At 42.2% G+C, this 23693-nt stretch overlaps 1 protein-coding gene across 2 annotated transcripts in view; it reads right to left on the bottom strand.

Moving 5' to 3' along the window:
• Positions 1 to 23693, bottom strand: part of LOC124615686 (limbic system-associated membrane protein) — a 948770-nt gene that overhangs the window by 797730 nt on the left and 127347 nt on the right. For both annotated transcript variants that reach the window (XM_047143716.1, XM_047143717.1), the window contains exon 2: positions 13310 to 13510. In XM_047143716.1, the coding sequence (XP_046999672.1) occupies positions 13310 to 13510 (201 nt within the window). The remainder of the gene's footprint in view (positions 1 to 13309; positions 13511 to 23693) is intronic.

Genomic DNA, 23693 nt, shown 5'->3' with positions numbered 1-23693 from the left:
TGGTATCTAACTTGCACGGGAGAATGAAAACATTCACGGTATCGATGTTTCAGTCAGTCACGGCAAAGAGATTTCGAAAGATTAAGATTCATGATCTCTGAGTTTCACATGCTATATATAGCAAATGCAAAGTGATAGTCGGTATCACGCGCTATTAACTTTTCACAGAAACTCTGCTTCCCTCAGTGTTGAGGAAACTACCGTTTATCTTTATTAATATACTGTATGTTACTCAGCTGTCAAGATAAACGTGCTTATTTCAAGAGTCGGAGTTCATTAAATCCGCATACAGGGTAAGCAACATCTTGGTTTTTTATGAGAATCTAGCAAACACCTGCTCCAGCTAAATGACTACGACCTTTTAAACGGTTAGAAGCCTCCTCTTCCGCATTATATCATCATAACATTTAAGTTAAGACCTGTGATTCTTTTAAATAGATGTTAAAGTGCTCATTAGTGTCACTGAGCAGAAAAGTGTTTGTCTCATTGAAATGCTTTCTGTGCCTGTAAATCAGTATCCTAGCAAGCATGGTATATGTGGATTTATCTGTATATACTCAATGCGCGTTGTTAGTTTTACAAAGTTCATATGTTTTCTTCATATTTTTTCGAACTGTACACAATGTTCGATGAATGTTGTCTTCAACTCTCCGCGTATGTAAATTTCTAGTGTTCATGGACATGGTCTTTTGTGTAGCGGATGTATAAGATCATTTATCTCAAAATCTGTGTGTCACAACTTTGCGATCGTGTGAAAGATACACGTTAGTGTTCCTTATTATTTCGGTTGTCTTCAGCCAGTAAAAGCGCAGCAGCGTTTGTTGTTATTGGACGTTCACTGACAGCGGAATATTTGAATTAAACGGCATTGTTTTTTTAAACATGGAACTTTCGTGTATTAGACGTTTGGAGTCAGCGGGTGATCATCCATGGCATTTAAGGTAACGTGAGTAGGATTCAACATAAAAGTGGAGGTGTTTTATATAAAACTAAAGTATTTTATTTTCCTTTTCTAAAGCTTAGTTTGTTTTACCGAACTTATAATTGGATGAAAGAAGTCTATAGTAAACCGTTGGTAGGGTATCTGGTTTTTCAGTTTTAAAAACGATGACTTTAATGTTCAGTTATATAAAGAGACTTTGGAAAGTAATTTATGTTACAAATAACACGTTCCGCCTGGTTAAGGCCTCCTCACATTCTGTACAGGAAAAGAAAAAGCAAGAATGTAATTATACAAAATTACGTGTTACGGGGCATGGTTATAAATGGGCTAAATCTTTAAAAATTTAAAGAAAAACTAATTAAAACTCCAAAAAGGCTATCAAAGCATGACATATCACCGGTTGGTAGGGCGATTAGCCAGAACGACGGTAACAAACCAACTAAAAGAAGAACCATCGAACAAAATAGAATGAAACAAAACCAAGTGTATAAACTTAAAAGGATAAAAACCGGGGATAAATGTATGAAGGAAAACATAAAGGGGAAAAAGGAGCACAAACAAGTAAAGTAGCTGAAAATAGCTTAAAACAGTCAGAGCTGCAAGGCTGAAACGCAGCCCAGAGCCAGACGCACGTCGAATAAGCTGGATATAAGGTGACTAAACAGTTTAATAGACGGCCACATTGAAACTAGAATGGAGGGAGACATCGTATTGCCGGCTCCAGTAGAGCAATACGCCAAAACAAGGCGCTAGTGTCGGCGAGACTTAAACTAATGTAGGCGGAAGACTACAGGAAGAAGCGGCTACGGGCAAAGATAGCACCTTAACTAAAATACATTAAAGCACCTAGGATAAAAATTGAAAATGTTTGAAAATTAAAATAGTGACCAAGAAATACAATAAAACAAGTGTTGCAACAAAAACAGAGAACCCCAAGAGGTTAAAAATGGGTATAAAGCTGTGCTGGAGGTAGAAAAATTTTATTTTTGGTACACGGTCATACGCTGAATAGTTATAACAATATAACAAGGTGACACTGGATTCTGCTACAACATCTACCACGTATTTGTGTCTCTCAATTTCTTTCTCATTGATATCAACTGTTCTGACCACAGAGAACGGTAAAGTTCCGTTTGAAATAAATACTCTTGATGTCTTTATCACTTGTGTAATAGTCTGTGAAAACACATTTTCAGCCCATGGAATCAAATGGTCAAGGAGAATAAGATATTTTCAGTGAAGCGATAGACCCTTTCTCATGTTGTATGTTTGTATGAAATACGTTGCGATTATTCTGGTTTGTATCATTTTACTAGGGACAAATACTGACATCGAAAGCGGTGTGGACAAAATATGAGAGTCTACCAAGAGTTGTCTTTGCCGGAGTTACACACAGCTAACGATTTTCTCTGTGGAATTATTGGGCGGCGCCAGTAACCACTGGGTAGGAAAAACTGTAACAAGTATATTGATTTCGTTCGGACTGCTGCCCACGCGAAAGAAACTTGGGGAAGCAGTTGGGAGCGTGGTCGGGCATTATGAATGCGAGTTCGGAGCCCTCATCTGGGTCGAAGGCTGGTGCAGGCACATTGAATAGTTAATGGCCGGGCGCGTGGGTGCCGGCCGCGTCATCGGTATGCAGTGCTCGCACGCAGCACCTGATTGTCATTGCAAGCCGCCTAGCGGATGAAAGCGGCGACCTCCCCACAAGTATCCGTACTGCCCTGATCCACGAGTGGTAAGGTTCACGACGTTGCTTAACTTCAGCCAAATTTACTCGCTTGGGTAACTGGGACCGATTACTGAGTACAGCATTCTCTGCCACATGGGCGACGTAGGAAAATGTCAGCTACATAAACGTTACGTGTAAAAAATAAGGTACACCAACAGGAAACTTCGCTGCAGATTCTGCTTCTTATGCAGGAGACATAGGTAAAGTTGAACAATGCGCTTGTTCTTCGACGTATTTCCACTAATTGTCAACTGCACAATACTGGTTTACCTCAGACGTGGTAGTCAAAATTTTATGTTTTGGCAGAAGATGGCAACGTTACGATTTATATCTTGCACGAACAACGTACCGCTTAAAAGCAAGACACGCTGCTTGTCATGGCAACAGCTTGCTGCAATAAATTTCAAATAAGCATAAAATGTACTAGGGACGTTCAATAAGTAATGCAACACTATTTCAGGCGGATTTTGGATGAAAAAATGTGGAATTCGTTGTGGAACGCTTCAGTGCCTATAGCTTCATGAAATTCAGATTTGTGGAAGGGCTATACGTAGCCTTCAAAATGTCATCTGTAGCAGGGGTGAGTTGCGGGCAGAGACCTGTCACTGAGTTTCTATTGGCGCAAAACCAGAGCATTGCAGTTATGCATAGCCACTTGCAGAACATCTGAGGGGACCTGGCTGTGAACAAAAGCATAGTGTGTCGTGAAGTGAGGCCTCTGGGTGTCTGTCATCATCGCAATAAGGTCGCGCAACTAGTCCAACTGCCGAGTGCCGGCCTACTGCACACAACTGCAGTATTGGAACGTGCGGACACTCTCATTCGAGATGATCGACGTATCACGCTGTACTGCTGAATGGCTCCATTGACAGCGCTGACACACACATCCACAAGCTGGTGTGAGCCCACAACGTACCACGGCGCCCAATAGAAGACCATAAAGACAACGAAGGACCATCTGTGCAAAGTTGCTTGCACGACAATAGGCTGATTGTGACAATTATTTGTCGAGCATCGTCACAGGTGATAAAACAGGGGTTCATCATTTTCAACAGGAAACAACACGGCTGTGCATCGACTGGTGGCACACTACATCACCTCCGAAGAAGACGTTCAGGACCGCACCCTGAGACAGTGAAGGCTCCTGGGATTCCGAAGGGGTTGTTCTATTTGATGTTCTCCCTGACGGTGCAACAGTCAGCTCTGGAGTCTACTGCGCTACCTTCAGAAAATTGAAGAAACGACTTCAGTGCGTTCGTTGTCATCAAAATACAAACGAACATCTCCTTCTCCATGACAATACAAGGTCTCACACACGTGTTGACACCCACAATGGGTGGACCGTTCTTCCTTGTTTACCATACAGTCCTAGCCTGTTTGGGCCAATGAAGGCTGCACTCTACGGAAAGCACTGCGTGAATGATGGGGAGATTACAGATGCAGCAAGCCACTGGTCCGACTCCGAACAGTAGAGTGGAACCATGTGGGCCACACGCCCATCTAGTAAGGTGGCGTAAGGCCGTCGCATTGAACGGAGATTATGTTGAAAAATAGGGCTTTGTAGCCAAAAAGATGGGGAATAACATGGTATATTGCAATCCTGAACAAAACCAACCACCCAGACAAAAATGTTTTGCATTACTCACTGAACACCCTTTGCATTATATACATGGATAAATAAATGATTGGCAGATTAGCGCTACGCCCAGAAAGTACGTAGGAGAAACGACGTCTTAGAAAAGTTTCCACAGCATTACACATTGTGCATCTCAGAATATTTATCGTACGGGAGACGATCGTGTTTTGTCTTGTCTAAGAAGCGGAAACTTCTACCAGCACGTAAAGTAGTTCAGTATTGGCAGGATCCTGTAGTATCTAGATTGTGGTTTGTCACTCCACAATATTGCATCTCGCGTTGGACGGCCCACAACTCTTAAGAAAATAAGGAATCAACGCGTTCAAATGGTTAAAATGGCTCTGAGCACTATGGGACTCAACTGCTAAGGTCATAAGTCCCCTAGAACTTAGAACTACTTAAACCTAACTAACCTAAGGACAACACACACATCCATGCCCGAGGCAGGATTCGAACCTGCGACCGTAGCGGTCACGCGGTTCCAGACTGTAGCGCCAGAACCACTCGGCCACCAGCGGCCGGCAATCAACGCGTTCAGGGTAACCGTACTCTGCACTACGAAGGTTATCAACTGCCCGACGAGACTAGCGCCCAAGAAGACTGAAATTTGATTCGGATCGTAGTGCATGATCCTACGTTCACTTCAACTACCTTGAAAGAGGATATGCACTTGTTTAGCGCATTGCAAGTAACAATATGGACGGTGCGACAAAATTTAGATGACCACCGTCAGCAGGGAGAATACTGTTGCCGGTTCTGTTGTCACTGAAACAAACAAAAAAGAAAAAGAGGTCCACCGATAACGGCGCCCCCAATGACAACACTGGCCTTATGACCGCATACGGCATTACGTAGAATGTCATACACCATTCGTCGATACTGGTCCAGCACTTGGCGTTATACATGGCCAGTCATACGGTACTCATCGTGATCATCTCTAGCTCGTGTAGCCTATTACTTGGACAGCAGGCGTTACGTTTCTAACTTGTTAAAGACTGCGACACTGCGCTATCTTAACGTCTCTGTTTCGTTACTTTTCAACAAGATGGGGCAACATCGCATGTTACCCTTGCTGTCCTTACCTATCTCGATACAAAGGATGCAGGACTGTTGCCGTGGCCAACACATAACACAGATATCTCAGCCGCTGAAAATACACTGGTGTGCATAACTTAAGGACGAAAATAACTTTCGAATTCTGTGTCACTGCCTAATAACACACAGTAGATGGATGAAACGTGGACCATACGTAGAAAGAACTGTTATAGTATAGTGCATTGCAGTACAGTACAGTACATCCGCGATGAAATGAAGAGAAACGGCACATTATTGAAAGACAATAACTGCGCTGAAGTCATTGCCATTTATGATGGTTCCGTGGACATTAAGAAAGGCGGGAAGTGGTTCGTAATAAGGCGTGTGTTCACCATGGGCGGTAATACGTTCTCTGCAACGTGCTCTCCTGCTGACCACATGCTCGGTAAGGAACTCTAATGATAGAGCGTTCCAGCCCTCCATCAGAGCGATTGGCAACTGTCGGATGGTTTTTGATTAATGCGCATCTGCTGCAGTCTGTCTCCCCAACGCATGCCACATGTTCTCATTGGCTTTTAAGGCGGGGAACGGGAGACCATCCTTTCTTGTCATCTATAAAACTGAAGTCTGTACCGATAGCGCTCTTAAAAAGACGCTCGTACTATAGTGTCACGATAACGTTGACGTGTGACTGTACAGAGTTCATAAATTTGGAGTTCGGTAAGCACATGCATTGTAATGCTTCTCCACTCCAAAACACCGGCACCATGGAAACGATCATGTTCGACAGTGCTGGACGAACGCTCATACGGCGAATGATGGGAACACGTAATGCAACCAGGAACATTGTTGATCCAAGGTTAATCGAACTATATTACTGACAGTAACACATCACACGAAAGTTACTTTCATCCTTATGTTTTTCACACCAGTATATAACCTTATGGACATACCATCACACGTCTGTCTGCTACGAAAAATAATTAACTACATACATGGAATGACATATCTGCGTCCAAGCTTTCTATTCGATGCCCATAGGATGGAGCGATAGGTTGCTGCATGAGATGGCAGCTCTGTCTACTGAACTTCGTACATAAATAACTAATTTCCCACAAATCGCTGTCAAGTTTAATCAAGTCGTCGTCTACTATACTGCGTACACAGAATAAATAAAATATGAATATTTGCTATTCGTCCTGGTGAAAGAAAGTAAATGTGTTCAAATGGTTCAAATGGCTCTGAGCACTATGGGACTCAACTTCTGAGGTCATTAGTCCCCTATAACTTAGAACTAGTTAAACCTAACTAACCTAAGGACATCACACACATCCATGCCCGAGGCAGGATTCTAACATGCGACCGTAGCGGTCTCGCGGTTCCAGACTGCAGCGCCTAGAACCGCATGGCCACTTCGGCCGGCAGTAAATATGTTACATCACTGTCGCGTTCCATTAAAGTTTAAAATCGTAAATACCTTCACTTTCATTACTACAAAACGTGTTATGTATACAGTTGAACTTTCTTGTAACGACATCGTTTACAATGCGGACTCTAACGTTGTGATCTTTGTGGTACGGCCATATTCCTGGTAGGGTATATACTTCTCATCCATGCTTGATTTGACAAATGTATATGTGTGTACCTCGTACATAACGTCAGTTTTAGCCTCAGATAGCAGCAAGATTTTCCAAGAATCAATGTACTGTAGAAGGAAATCTGTTTGTAATATGGAAACCTAGTATGTTCTTTTCTCTGCTTTCCTTCAAAAATAAGTGTAGTACAGACTGTTCACCTCATTGTTACACTACAGCATTTATACTGCAGTAGTGGTGACAATCACAGAACTCGTCAACAATATTGGTCATGTCAGTTTCCAAAACAATTTGTTACGAAGTGCAGATGTTGTGGAACAGCATGCCAGTAAAAGAGAAGTTTAAACAGTGGAAGGGAAAATGAAAGCGATTTAAGACATCCAGAATGTAACTAAAAAGTATGACATTTGTCGTCAATTTGGCCTAGTAAATTCCACAGTCCAAACGACTTTGTAGAACAGGGATAAATTTGTTACTGCGTTTGAGTAAAATGGATCTAAAATTAAGTGGTTACAAAAACGGAACGGTGCGACGTGGATGAAGCGCTACTTAAGTTGTTTAAAGAATAGAGAAGCATCAATGTACCCATTATTGGACCTCTCCGTATGGTGAAAGGAGAGGAATGCGTGAAGAACTTAGAAGATGTGGAATTTGTGTGCAGCATTGGCTGGATCGACAGGTTCCAGCAACGTCACAGCATCACTTTTGGTAAAGTGAGCGATGAAGCTAACAGCATAAGTAATTAAATAAACTAACAATGGCTCACTACGGTGTGCCTTACAATTCGTGAATGATCTACAGACCGTAGCACCTTTAATGCAGAAAAATGTGTTGGTGGCAAGTTATCTAAAGAACGAAAATAGTTCTTGTTTGTGCTGAAGCAGATGTAAATGAGAAGAAGAAATTTCTCCCGATAGGTAAATAAATAAATCCTAGGTTTTTTAAGCGTGTAAAAAATCTACCAGTGCATTACTATGCTAACAAAAAGTTTGGATGACCTCCAAACACTTTGAAGATGAAGAAAGGCGTTGGGAGAAGAGAAATTAGGCGTCAGAAAAGGAAGATAGTGGTTCTTGTTGACAACTGTCCAGCACATCCTACATTCTCTGGTCTGCAGAATAATAAGCTTGTATTTCTTGTTCAAATACGACAAGCCTGTTGCAGCCCATAGACCAAAGAGTAATTAGGAGTCTGAAATTCCACTATCGTAAGCGGATATTACTGAAAATGATATCATTCACAGAGAAAGAGAAGGGTTATTCCATTACACTGATGGATGAGATCAGATACATTACGAAAGCTTGGAACCGGGTCACAGCCCAAACCATCAATAACAGTTGAAGGAATAAATACCGCCGAAACTGAAGATCTATAAGATGACACTGGATGACCTGCTGCTTCCAGAAATCAACTGTGATATTCTCAGTCAGTGCGACTTTGAAACGTATGTAACAATAGATGATGACCTTGTTACAACCGAAGCGAAAAGTGAAGACGAAGTTGAAAATTAAGTGAAGAATCAGAGCCACAGCGATCATGATGTGAGCGAGGGAGATGAAGAGGAAGAATAAAGAAATAAAGTGCCTAACGCTAGCGTGAGAGACGCTTTTGAAGTTATTAGAATTGTGAACATGTTCTATGAAGCGGGGGAGGGAGCAGTGATATCGCAAATGAAATAATGAACACAGAATGCAATTTAGAAAGTGTCTATTGGGAAAACAGTCAGCAGAGGAAAACGACTGATTACTTCACTCCTAAGTAAGGACGTCTGGTGAGTACTCGACATACTGCTGTATATACTGCATTCACTTAAGCTTATAGTGAGTACTGTACGTAAAACAAAACAAGGCTAAATAAATTTGTTCTTTTCCGTTTGCCACCACAATAGACTGAAAATGCGAATCTCGATCAAAACGACACTCGTTTATAACAACACAATTTTCAAGGTCCTTTGAATATTGTTACAACCAGGTTTCACCGATTAAATATAGTTAAGATTTCTTAATTCTGAATGTGCGGTACACAGAAATTTAAAATAAGTACTTAGCGATATTACACGATCGTAGTACAAAATCTGTTTTTTCTTCAGAAAAAATTGTATCCAGATTACGATGCAACGTTCGAAACCAGTTGTAGCAAAATAACATTTTATAGCAGTTTTCTTTTGGTGGTATATGTAATAATGTAATTTCACAAAGCTGTGGTACATTTATTTTTTTCTTTTTTACTTTATTAGGAGCCACTGTTGATGAGGGTTTCTGTACGGTCATTAGATGAGCTGAATTTAATACGCAGTCGCGGTTCATATATACGCATATCTTCGCCAATTTATGTTTCCACAGTCAATCTCGTGTATAGAATCCCTGACAATATTGATCCCATTTACAGTACGAAATATCATATTTATATTAAACGCAGCATCGGAGGAAAAGAGTAATGACTGCTGAAGTAGTCGGCGGCAGGTCTGTCGAATTCATATATCTGTCCCATCCAACCGTCGTTTTCAGTTATGTTTCAATAACTACTTCAGTGCGTTAAACGAGAAAACGACCACAAATTGTGACGGGACTTGATAATAAATTCATTACTATTTTCCACAAGGGAGTGGTGCTCGATTTATATCTAATTTTCGAGAATGATAAAGGGCGGATAAAACCTATCAGTTGCAGATATAGGAAATACAAATCATTTCCCGTTTCCATATTGCCGATATATTAGCGGTAACACAGCAATTCCATCAGTATACAACGCAGACCGGAATGCACAGGAAGCTATCAGGCTACCAGCCTCGTTCAGCAATGGACATGCCATGATTTACTGTTATACTTTACAACAATTTATTTCTGCTAGCTGACACTTCTTTCTATGCGATTTCTTCCAATTTTACCCCTTAAATAGATGCTCTACCTTACATCCTTAATCATCTGTGGTACATATTGCTGCTGCTATTAAGCTCTACAATTCTGCTAAGCAAAGGTAAAGTCACCAGAAAGGCAATTCTGACGTTGAGGTTGATAACGGAAGCAAGACTAAAGAAAAACCAAGGCACCTTTATAGGCTTTGTCGGCCTGGAAAAAGCATTCGACAGTGTAACATGGTGCAAGATGTTCGAGATGCTGAGGAAAACAGGAGTAAGCTATAGGGAAAGATCTATCATATTCAATATGTACAAGAGCCAAGAGAGAATAATAAGAGCGGCCGACCATGAACGATGTGATCGGATTAAAAACGGTGTAAGACAGGGATGTAGTCTTTCGCCCCTACTGTTCAATCTGTACATCAAAGTAGCAATGATGGAAATAAAAGAAAGGTTCAAGAATGCAATTAGAATTCAAGGTGAAAGAATATCAATGATACGATCCGCTGATGACATCGCTATCCTGAGTGAAGATCAAGAAAAATTGTATGATCTGCTGAATGGAATGAACAGCCTAATGGATACATAATAAGGACTGAGATTAAAATTAAGGAAGACGAAAGTAATGAACAGTAGAAGAAATGAAAAGAGCGAGAAACTATTCGACACGGTCTAGTATATTTAACCTCGGTTCTCTTTCACATTATGTATGTCATACAGCATACACTCCGAAAATTAGATAGGAAGTATTGGCAGATATTTTGAAACTCTAGAGTCTGCACTGCAGTTTCTCTTTGTTCAATGCTCCAAACGCACTATTTAATTAGAGTTTCTCCGTTATAATTCAGTTTTGCAAGCTAATTTTTTTCTTTAGTGGTACTCCTACGGCTTTTCCTGCATTACTCCTTATTCATCCATTTCGTTCACCGTTGTTTCCTTCGACCATCTTTAATACAATTCTGTAGTGCTTGTATTGAGAATTTTCTCTTGAAGACCTGGATCCGATGTCTCAGAAATAAAACTGAAGAACGATTCCTCACTGCTGTTGCCTTATTAACAGTTCCATAGACAACTCAACTTCACGTAGATAAAAGCTTACTCAACCCCGTCGCTGAAACCCCAACGTCTTCTGAGATGATCTTTTGCCCAGATATTTCGTCATCGTCTTTTTGCTAAGGGTTCTAGGAGTTACTTGGAAACATTTAGTCGACGTTTTCATTGCTCCTCTATAACCAAACGGGAACCACCCTCGTTGCTACTCATTGCATGCCTAACGTTTTGGCCAAAATATCTTGATATGAAACAACTGAGAGCACCTCTAGATATAAGTATGTTACATTACATGCTACTAGATACTAGCAGCAAAGAAGAAGCGGGACATCTGCGTGGTAAACTAAAAGTTGAGCACAATTACACACATCTTTCATCGTTCGACAAACATGTGCAAGTGCTGTCAGTTGCGTTGGTTCACTGATGGGTTTCAATATTTAGTTTAGTAGCAGACATCGTGCTTCCTGCTTCCTCTTGATTGCAGTAAGCGTATTATTACTCAGAAGTAACACAAAATACCTGTTATTTATGTACTGAAATGTTCTAGACTATTTATTCCGGTATCGGTTGTCTTATTATTGATAAACTGGAATCGAGTTCATTATTCACCAAATTTTGATGGATTCCCTGTGCGATTATTTAAGACCCTTACGACAAGATGTCGAAGGCAAAAAAATGGTTCAAATGGCTCTGAGCACTATGGGACTCAACATCTTAGGTCATAAGTCCCCTAGAACTTAGAACTACTTAAACCTAACTAACCTAAGGACATCACACACACCCATGCCCGAGGCAGGATTCGAACCTGTGACCGTAGCAGTCCTGCGGTTCCGGACTGCAGCGCCAGAACCGCTAGACCACCGCGGCCGGCTACAGTTAGCCATCAACATTTTTAACTGGTCGTTGGTATCTTGGGTAGAGGTACTAGGACAGGGTTGACTTTTGAGTTGATCCCGAAAATGCTCTATTGGTGGCAGATCTGAGGATATAGTTGGCTAATGGAGTACCTTGACATCACGCTGACAATTCACAGAGACACGTGCCATGTGATGACAAGCGTTGTTCTGCTGAAAAGTGGCACCACGAGACTGTCACATAAGAGGAAACACATGAGAGCGCACGATGTGCGTGACGTACCGCTTTGCCTTCAGATCTCCCTCAATACTATCCGCCGTGCCCTCAAGTGATACCCGATGTCTCTCCACACCATGACGCCGTTGCGCCTCTCCAAAAATGGAAGAATGAGACATCTCTCAGTGTGGCCGTCTTATCGCCGACACTGGTCATGCGCAGTAATGTAAAATCGCGATTCTTCTCTGAATGCGGTGCTGTTAATCGACAGTCAATGCTTCCCATTCGCTGCATCACTCCTCGACCGTCGCTAGTGCTGTGCTGATAACGGTAGCCTAGGCATCGGACGGTAGGGCTGCTGTTAATCTCCGGCCTATGGGGCAAGATGACAAAAAATGTTATTGGGAGCCCGTTATTTGTACTCATTTGGTAGGCGTACTTGTGAAGGGGTTAGGATGTAACTCGTGCTCAATACGATGCTCCGCCCTTGCGGTGGTCAGAAGTGGTCGACCGGAACGCGACAATAAGGTCCAATCGAATTTCTGTCAGGCGTTGATAACACTGTTTCACACTGGTACGCATCTCCTTGTCCTTCACAGAGGTCAATCGACTTCTGACGACGTTCAAGCCTCGTATATACACTAACAAGCCCAGTGAAAAAACTAAATCCAAACAACAGTAATGCACTATGACGGCCTTTCTATCTGTCGCAGAGAACTGCGACGGTCATCATTCACGTACCCGCCGATGATGTGTATCCGTAAGAAGCTTCGCTGACAAACGACCATGTCTTCTGGGTGCTTCACTTTAGTCAGGCAATGTACTACACTACCAGCTCGTTTCGACGACGCGCAATTTTCAAGCGCTACTTCTATAGTAATTTTAATCCGTCGTCCTGTGTGGGTACAAATGTGCGTCTGTCATTTAAATATTTAAACACTTTCGTACTAGACAAGTGAGAAAAACATCCCATAATCGTCAACGATTAAAAATGACCTTCCTGCCTTAGTGACTTACGAGCGAAGACATACAACCCATTATACGTCGCACAGAACATTGCTCTTCACGAGTTGATTCAACAGTCAATCCCCGTGTTACAACTAGGGGATGCCACCCGATGATGCACACCTTTGACGAATGAAACTAGTCAGTTAAATCAAACAACACACAAACTGTGGCGGTTTTCCTGAACGTTAATTACAACGGTCGCTGTGTCCCCTGAAGTCGATGCCTGCGACTGCTACGACAAACAAGAGTATCGAATTAACGGGATGACCTCAAGAAGGGTAATCTGTCTTTGCCCAAGGAATGTAATCAACTAACACTTGTTTGCACAGAGTGACAACTGAAGGGATCAGAGAGCTGTATCCCGCTCTAGGGAGGTACTCACCAAGTATCTCTACAGTGTGCGTGATTTCGCGAGGCTCGAGCGTGCCGATCTGACACACGTAGTCCCCCGCGTCCTGCGTCTGTACGTCGCGTATCTCCAGGTTGTAGCCGTCCACCAGGCGGATTCGCTCGTCCGGAGACACTTTGGTTGCTCCCGCCGTCAACACGGCGATGCCACGTTTCCATACCAACACGTAATTTCCTGTGGACAAAAGGAAATCCACTTAGACTATGTTATGTATTGATTGTTTCCCCAGGACAATGCTAAACGTCCTCTCCTAGTCATGCAGTGATCTGAAGAAACAAGAAGTACTCTCTCTCTCTCTCTCTCTCTATCTCATGATCTCTCTCTCTCTCTCTCTCTCTCTCTCTCTCTCTCTCTCACACACACACACACACACACACACACACACACACACACACACAGGGAGTTTGAGCTGCCCCACTGATGACGTTTTGTGCAACCCATACTACGTCTTTGTTAGGAATGGCATCCAGACTGGTGACAGCCATGTAATCGTTATAAGTTACCTCTCAAGTGTTTTGGGTAAATGTTAGCAAACGAAGTCGGGGTTGGCCATGAGTTACACGGTATTTGTGGTCCAAGATATACCGTACTTCTGCCGTACTTACCAAAGAATCTTCCATCTTTCTTTGTGTAATTAGCAGTGAAGTCATATAATTTGTGATGTCTCTGTAAGTTTATTCTGTTTAGTACTTAATCTTTCCTAAATGATTCAGAAACTTTGCCTTGTAATGTGTGTGTCACCGTAAGAAACAACGAAATTAACTTGAGACAGCTGAATGGGAAGTGTGGAAGTAACAATTTTTCCAGTTTATAACCCAGTGAAAAGATTTGTATATGACAGGCATTGATGAGATAAAGTAGTTCCATAAGGAAAATTTGTACAATAGCTTCGTATAGTTCACCATTCATTCTGCAACATTTTGACGATGTGCTTCACATCTCCAGATCAATCTGGCCAACGACATTGTTCTGTCATAGGAGGTTGCATAAAACGAATCGGTAGGGGCAGCTGAATCACTCTGTGTAGCCTTTGATCATATCCCACAACTGACAACACTTCGTAATATAAACAAGTCAACATTATGGAAGAGAGAGTGTGTGTGTGTGTGTGTGTGTGTGTGTGTGTGTGTGTGTGTGTGCGTCGTGTCCTCGTCTGCAAACCGTGCTTAGTGCAACAGGCAGAAAAACAGCTTCGTCATCTCTACACAACAGATGTCAAACATTATCGACAGCAGTTGATAAAATATACAAGGTGCTCCTCAATTCCTATTAGAAGCTCCCAGGGACTGTAAAGGGCACTAAAGAGATAAGGTTTCGATGAGGTGATCACATCTGGAAATGGATCACTTGGATGTAAAATTAGTTTGAAAATCAGATCATTTTCAAATACCCAGCTCTACAGTAAGCCTACGCACACAACTCTGACCGTTGTGCTCTACAGAAGCCAATGGCCTGGAAAACGTTCCAAATACTTGTTGGCGGGATTTCTTCTGCCTCGCGGAGGATGCCCTCTTCTAAGTGGACAGTGCAGTGCGTCAGCGGAGCACCACCGTCACAACGTTTGCAGTAGCACGAAAATCGTATGTGGTGTAATGACAACAGGGACTGACGATGGCGCCTTATTCTCAGTTTGCTTGCGTACGGTGAAGCGGGAAATTTAAATGGGATCTGATCCTAAAATTTATTTTATATCTGAAGTGTACATGTCCAAAGATAACGTTGCCTGCTAAGTCCGTTCTACAATCCCTAGGAATTGTGAAACACCCTACATACTGAAGAAAGCTTTCGTAAGTCAGGACTAACATACAAGTACAATAGCAAAATATGCAAGTTGAAAGTTATGATGCAAATGAAGAAGAATATGTATTTCACAGATCTGATTATGCCTTTATAATTTGGGATGAGACACATTCGACAAAAAAATATCGCCTAATTGCCTAACTGTAGCACATAATGCTAGCCTAAAAATCATTAAGACCAGGTGGTTATAATTAAAGTTCAGGTGCTCGTGGAGGTCCAGTGCGGGCCATAATATTATCGTATGACACCGAAACTTGGAAGTTGTCCTAAAGCGTTAATGTGGAACTGACTAACGCTGAAAAACAAATTAGTTCCGTTTGTAACCAACAGGTTGTCTGATGGTACGACAACTGGTACGACATCCACACTGTCACTTAAAAAGCCTTAAGATTTGGGAACAGTGTGGCTATAGAGAAGGAAGACCGTGCGCTGTTGGTGAAATCGTTTTATGTGAATAGCAGCAACTACAGTGCTACATTGAGAGAGTATCCGTGATTGATACGTCTGAAGAGAGGCGCCAACTCATTAAATGGTTTAAAGAAGATGGTAATGTATTCCGAAAACACGGGTAATCTTGAAATGCCATTTGGTAGACGAAGGCGTCCGATCACAGTGGAAGGTACTGACGAGACTCTTGTTGCTGTAACTGACCATACAGTGCGAGCCCCGGGTGGTGCTAGTGTTCGTGCAGCGCACGAGAATTGTCCGTCCCATCATCAACAATACGGAAAGTTTGTCTATTTTACATATCCGTGCGGTTCTAGGCGCTTCAGTCTGGAACCGCGTGACCGCTACGGTCGCAGGTTCGAATCCTGCCTCGGGCATGGATGTGTGTGATATCCTTAGGTTAGTTAGGTTTAAGTAGTTCTAAGTTCTAGGGGACTGATGACCTCAGATGTTAAGTCCCATAGTGCTCAGAGCCATTTGAACCATTTTTTTCTATTTTACACTGGTATTGATACAAGATGCTGACGGTGCAACAACTGAAACCTAATGATCCAGAGCAACGTTCTGAATTTGCTCTTCGGTTTCTTGCAATGATCGAAGTTCATGACATGTGGCCGGGCATATTCTATGGAGTTACGAGTCACATTTTATATTGCAGGATGCAATGAATAAACAGAACTGCCGAATTTATGGTACTATTAAACCGCATTTTGTGCACTAAGAGCCACTGCATTCACCCTATGTGTTGTATGGATTCTCAAGCATGTTTATTCTCGGTCGATTTTTCTTAGCAGAGAATACACCCAGAGGACTGAGAGATGTACAAAAATGTCTGTACGTTATCGAGACCTCTTTGTGTAGCACGTATTTCCTGCTTTGGAAGAGCGTAACTGTGTCGAAACCACCGTTTTCATGGGAGATGGGACAAGCCTTACGTCGCTCCCGCAGTGAATGATCTGCTTAATGCGAATTTCCACGAACGTGTTATCTCAAGAGGTTTTCAAGATCAAGCCTGCATGACCACCTGATCTGAATCCATGTGACTTTTTGCCCTAGCTTTATCGGAAAGAACTCAGTTACCAGGGACACATACGGCCTCTGCCTTACATAAAGGGCTGTATACAGCTCATTTTCCACAGGGACTTCTGCGAGCAGCTGTTGATCATGTAGTTTTACGGAAACTGCATCTCGTCGGCGTCTCGGGTGCTCATACTGAACAAACTGTGTAAGCGTCAGCTTATAATAAAAACAGTATTACGTTCTTCCCACTTGTTTCAGCTTTTCTTCCCACGTTCCGTTCCCAACTCATTACATATAGAAACGTTTCCACATGCCATTCCTGTATACACGCGCCAGGTACGCACTTTTCCCAGCGTAGATCTATTCCGCATTAACTCATTAGAGTATGTACGAAGTTTCGCTGCCGTAAGATAATTACGGCCCACACAGGACCTTTGTGAATAGCCGCATTTTAATTATAACCACGTAGTATAATTTTTTTGTACGCACACTGTAACAGAGCTCTGATCATTTTGGAGCGCTGATTGTATGTAACTGGTATCAAACGGACAAATGACGCTTAACGATATGAAATGCACGGTAAGTGAATGCAGTTCCATCTTCTTCGATTTCCTAGCGAACATTGCGAAGGACTCTGTATGCTGTCGATACCTGGCCATTCCCCACTCCTCACTACAGCTATTGAATCTCCTCGTCTTCAGTGGGCCAAACAAACAGGACAGTAACTGACTGGAAGCATGTACCGTATTCCTAGGGGTCGCCATTTGGCCTTTTTTTGAAATTGTGCAAGGAGTCTTGCAGTGACTGTCCACTGAGCTGTCTGACCCGCAGTATTGTTTAGAGAACAAATCCTTCAGTCGACAGAGGAGTGTGCGCTGCCGTGAAGTTAGATTAAAACTCGTTCGAGCTCAGCTTCAGCGTGCAATTTTAATCTGTCAAGAATTTCACAGCAACATCCATTTCGTTGCGTAGCAAAAGACCGATACTAAAACACGAATTACTTTTAAAAAAAAAAGTTAGGTACCTGTTGAGGGTAGCAATTCCAGTCCTATATGTGTTATTTCAACACATAAAATTTAAAGGAAACAAGCCGCTGAATGATTTACGATCTCACATCAGATGACCACATCGATTACACGCTGAATACAGGGGCCGAGCGCAACGTGTATTGCACGAACGTCGTTACATAAGCTCGTCTGTTACAAGCTTTAGGTTACGTAAAGGGACAGCGCTCATTTCATAACGTGACAAAGTTTCGATGTGGGGGTATTCTGTAGCGTTCTGTTGACCACATCTGAAGTTATGGGACATTCCTGTATGACGTAAGCCGCACACTTCTTTTGCAACTCGGTGTAGCGACGGATGTAGAGCATTAAATGGGAGTAAAATGAATATGTTTCACTATAAGCAACACCGAGCTGACCATTGCTGAATGAAGCACTCGTGTTTTGCACATAAAGACGTGTATGTTGTATTTACGAAAACTGAGAATTAATTAACCGATATTTGTTGTACGAAATCGATGAACCGCTACTGTGAAATCCAGATGCGGGCAGTGGGTAAAAGGTGGATTTGAAGACTGATGCAGAAGCAGCCCAATGTGCGATGAAACTCTAAAGTTAGCAACACTTCGATGACTTGATGACTTGTTCTCCTTAACGTGAAATACGTGGTGTAAGAAAAAGCCATACTGATCACAGAACAGCGTCGCCTTATTCAACGTAATGTATAATCACGTGACTGCATTTCCTCCTAGATTTGTCTATTTACGCTGTGACAAGCTTTAAGATAACGAAGGAAATAAAGTGACTTGGAGAGCAAGAAAAAGATAGGTGAAAGTCTTTTTATTTCCTGTGTTAAGGACAAAATGATTGCAAACTTAAATGAATCTCTGTTGAAGATGACCACCTGTGATTGAATATATTTGCTAAGTACACAAATAAATCTGCATTCTTTTGTGATAGATGTCGCATACAACATTTACTGTGAGTGCATTACAATACATTGCATTAAAGTTCCCGTCTATTGATACGTAGACTTCATAAATTTTTGAGAAACTTGCCACTGAGTCAGGACAAAGTTCAAAGCCTAACACCTAGCCGCACTAAGAAGCCACGACAATGGTTTTTAACAATGAAAGCAGTTAGGTTTGTCTTCCACCTAGATGACTGTATTGAAAGTATTGAATATCACCGTATGAAGTCATTGCTGATCATAGCTCAGAGGCACCGAGGCAGTTCGTATTGAGCTACTCTGAGTCATCCCGAGATTAGAAGAATAGCGGTTTTCGTGATTCTATTTAAGCATCAAATGTCAGGTTTCTGGGGACTGATGTGCAAATTTGGAGTAAATATGACTAAAAAGATAAATCATCAAGGTATCAAGGAGTCAGTAGTGTTGATGGACAACGCAGATACCCACAAATAACTGATTACTTCTCTCTCACTGATGCGTACAGGAGTGAAAGGCTAGTCGTGGGTTGCGTCGGTAGTATCACCGTTTTTCGGAATAAGATGGCCTCTAATGAAACTGGACAGAAATTAAATATTAAAATAAATTTACAGTGGTTTTCAAAAAAGGTTTTACACATATACTTACATACAAACACATTCATATATGTGTACATACGTACCTATGTACATAATTCAAGAATAGGTGTGTGTGTATAAATAACAGTATTCACTGCTAATCGATCAGCCACTGTATTGGATTGTAAAAATTGTACAACGGCTGCATTTGAAGCGCCATTGCCACGAGTCCGCAGTTATAGCTGAGAATTCATGTACTCGTTCACATTTCTGCATTGGTATATATCACTTGTACCCCACAAGAGACTCGTGACTTTTCAGTTAAAAGAGCGGCATCAGAATCTGGTGAGTCGAGTCTCCTGAGCATACGGAGACTGTATGTTCGGAAATAACGTCATAAGAACCTGTTGACGTGCTATGGGTAAATGCACACAGCACATTTATGATCTCTGTTACACATCCATCTGGGGATGGGCGTTATTTGTGTCTAGTTGCGTTGTCCGTCAACAGTACGTAACTCAATAACTGTCCATCAACAGTACTTAATAACAGCCACTGAGTTCAACAAGATCCAACATTGATAAAATAACATTGAAAACTTATCACAATCGTATGTCTGCTATGTATATCTGTATTCCGTGGCGTCACACTTCAATAATAGCTGGAATCTTCCAGCGTACTGAGTCATTCTTTATCAAAAAACTAACACTCACGCGATAGTAGACGCATTGTCTTCAGATTTTCTTCGCGAACCGTTGCTGTTCTTCAGTGACGTTGATCGTTGCATAATCCCACTCATATTCGCCTCATCTATGAACCATAAATCGCGCATACATGCTGAGATGAAAAAGTAGAAACACACTTGTTATACAGCGGTGGCGTGGTAAGAGTGTGTTAAGCACGGGTTTAATACACAAACGACCTGCGCCCGCCACGTTGCCGGTCACGCCACAAACGTGGCCCTTACGTCATATGGCCTTTCCTATAATTAAAAGCGTAATCGCATCAGTTTATCTGCGCTATTCATCAAAAACTTCCAGCGACGAGTAAACATTTTGAATGTATTTTTCAAAGCACCACGAATTACTTGGTTAACTGCATTTCGAACGAGAGTCAAAAGCAGCAAAAATTGCTTCTTAAATTATATTTGCTGTTTAAATTGATGCTTCAGTATTGGAACAGAAATAAGGCGAACGGACCTTCAAACGAGCAATGCTATTGGATGTAATGGGACATTTTATTACGATATTCGCGAGTCAGACAGATAACGCTAAACCAATTTATTTTTTGCTGAAAATACTGAAAGTTATATTTTTATCGAAGCACCGATAGTATTACGGTGATCTGCCGCTCTGGCTAATGGAAAACAAATTATGGGTTAACTTGTAGTGGGAGAGTACAGTTGTACTGCAGAAAGCGTACTGGCTCAGTATACTTAACATTCACCGGTCCGCTACATAGCGCGTAGACAGATTGCGTGGGGAAAGATCCCGAAACACATTACCACGTATAATGCGGTGCAGAGAGACCATTGGGATTCAAAACAGCTTCCAGTCGTCTCAGAATGGATAAACACAGGCCCGTACTGCTTTCAAGGGAATGTTATACCATTTTACTGCAAAATAGTGACAAGTTCAGGTAACGATTTTGGAGGTGGATTGCGATCAGACACCCCTCTGTCCATAGTAGAGCGATCACTAAGGCTCAAAAATATGGTGACTGTGATGGCTAAGGGAAGCACGACAACTCATCCTCGAGCTCACAAAAGACGGGAAGTGTGTGGACAGGAGTCGTGTCGTACTGGAACACAGCATAACCATTGGAGATTACTGTACCATGGGAATTACCCGATCACCCAAAATGGTCTCACAATCCTTGGTATTAGTGGAACCCTCCAGAGTAGCAAACAGGTCGGTAGAATACCACGATGTGGCTGCCCAAATTATTACCGCACCTGCGCTATGTTTCGCTCTTGGGATGGAAAGTCGGCCAAAAATTGGAAACATTGTGAAACAAGACTATCCGACCAAATTACTTTCCTCCATTGCTCCATAGTCCAGGTTTTATGGCTTCAGTACCCGGTTTCCCTGTAATGGCCACTTGCATCACTGATGACTAGCTTTGCGGTTCCAACTTTCTCTGCAATTCCCTGCTTACGGAGTTCCTTTCGTGTTGTTTTGGCGGTATCAGGGTTCGCGAATGCGACATTCAGTACTGCAATGACTTTGGTAACTGTCGTCCTTTTATTTTTTGTCACAATCCTCCAGAGTGATCGTCCATACTCAACACACACTCTCGTCCTCATTATCGAATGACTTTTTACCGCTTTCCCTGTATTCGGCATAAATCTTCCATACGATGCTTCTTGAAACACCAAACACTTCGGCTACCTTGGTTACGAAAGCACCCATCATAAGAGCGCCAACAATTTCCCATCGCCGCGCGGGCTAACCGTGCGGTCGGGGGCGTTTTGTCACGGCTTGCGCGGCTCCCTCCCTCGGGCATGGGTGTGAGTGCTGTTCTTAGCATAATTTAGTTTAACTTAGATGAAGTAATGCGTAAGCCTAGGGACCGTTGACCTCAGCAGTTTGGTCCCATAGTCCTTACCACAAAGTCCCAAAAAGAAAAAAATTTGCCCACGTTCGAATGCACTGAGCTCCGACTTAGTGCATTCGCAACTGATTCTTGCAACGTACTGAGTACATTGCACAGATGACGTTCGTGGTCGGAAACAACACTGCAACTTGCAGGCTTTGCTAGCAAATGCGTTTGTGTTCAAGAACGTATTTCATGCTGTTTACCCGTGTTTTTGTGTCCCCCCCTTCCTTCCCCACCCGTAGCAGCGAGAGATAATACGTCATGGGGAGCAACCACGAATATTCATTGCACTAACTGAATGTATTTCGGCGACCGAATTGTTTCGTAGAAACCGTTGTCAGCACAGAACGAAAGGAGACTCTTCGGAGTAAAAATAAGCGAATTAGACTCTCATCAAGGAAGGAATGTAGTAACTTATGCAACCTTCACTCTGCGCCACTATATTTTAGTTGCTGTTTTGTCTCCATTTCCAAAACTGGTTTTTTGCAGCTCCCCACATTTCATTATCGTGTGCAAGTCTCTTCATCTCTGCCGAACTACTGCAGCTTCCGTTCATTTCAACCTGCTTACTGTATTCAAGCCTTGGACTCCCCCAATTTCTCCCTTTACCAAACCGACGATTTATGTGGGACTCCACAAGACTCCCGTGTGCGGTGACCGTTGCATAAAAGAATTGAAGAATGCAGAGTTCTAATCATAGCGTGTAGGCTTTCACGGCCGGCGTCTTCAGTAATTAAAACTTCCGGGCTAGCAACGAAACGTCAGGGAGAAGCATTTCTACTAATGGACCACGGCCTCTTAGTCCGGAAGTTTTAATTACTGAATGCAGAGTTCCTTCGGGAGTAATCTGAAGTTATTGCAGTTCGATTTCGACTATACTCTCGTAGTAGCCATCATCATTGCACACATCACCGAATATGAGATTTTCACTCTGCAGCGGAGTGTGCTCTGATATGAAACTTCCTGGCAGATTAAAACTGTGTGCCGGAAAGAGACTCGAACTCGGGACCTTTGCCTTTCGCGGGCAAGTGGTCTACCATCTGAGCTACCCAAGCACGACTCAGGACCCGTCCCCACAGCTTCAATTCCTCCAGTACCTCGTCTCCTACCTTCCAAACTTCACAGAAACTGTTGTGCAAAGGTCCCGAGTTCGAGTCTCGGTCCGGCACACAGTTTTAATCTTCCAGGAAGTTTCATCACCAAATATGGTCACATCAAACTTGTTTCAAATCTGAGCTGTTCATGTTTGTATTCCGTCAGATATGCTGCTTCTCTTCGCAGTTTGTCTATAGGTGTGACTATGTACAGAAATTTAAAATAAATATGTATTCAAGGAAACGTTTTATACTTGATGACGTATCCGCTAATGACAGTTATTCTAACGTCTAGACCGATAAGCAATAAATTCTAATTAATCACGACTGATCATTGCATTTTTTCATTTGTAAACTGACAATTCTTTGGTGCCTCATTATGTGTGAGATCAACCGATTACATCTTATTTTTGCCATAGATAATTTTTTCCCAATTCGATTCAGTACCTTCCAATTAGTTATTCTATACGTCGTCTAATTTTCAATAGTCCTTTTTAGCACAACATTTCAGTAGCTTCTATTCTTTTTATGTTTGAACTGATTATCGTCCTCGTTTCACACCAGTGCAAGGCTACATTACAGGAAAATACCTTCTGAAAAAAATTGGTACAACTTTAATTTATATTACATATTAAAAAATTTCCTGTTCCTCACAATCGCTTTTCTTGCTTTCTATCGTCTCTGATTCATCCATGGTAAGGCAGTTTGCTATCCAAAGAGCAAAACTCATAGACTACTTCTGGCGTCTGGTTTCCCAGTCTAATTCTACTAGAATCACCTGGTTTAATTCGACTACATTCCTTTAGACTTGTTCTACTTTTGTTGATGCTCATCGCTCAGCCTTTGTAAGCGGCATTATCTAGCAGCCAA

Source organism: Schistocerca americana, chromosome 5 (assembly GCF_021461395.2).
Source record: "Schistocerca americana isolate TAMUIC-IGC-003095 chromosome 5, iqSchAmer2.1, whole genome shotgun sequence".
In the NCBI taxonomy this organism is placed as follows: domain Eukaryota; kingdom Metazoa; phylum Arthropoda; class Insecta; order Orthoptera; family Acrididae; genus Schistocerca; species Schistocerca americana.
The sequence above is the reverse complement of the archived record's forward strand: the minus strand, read 5'-3'. Positions and strand labels throughout refer to the sequence as shown.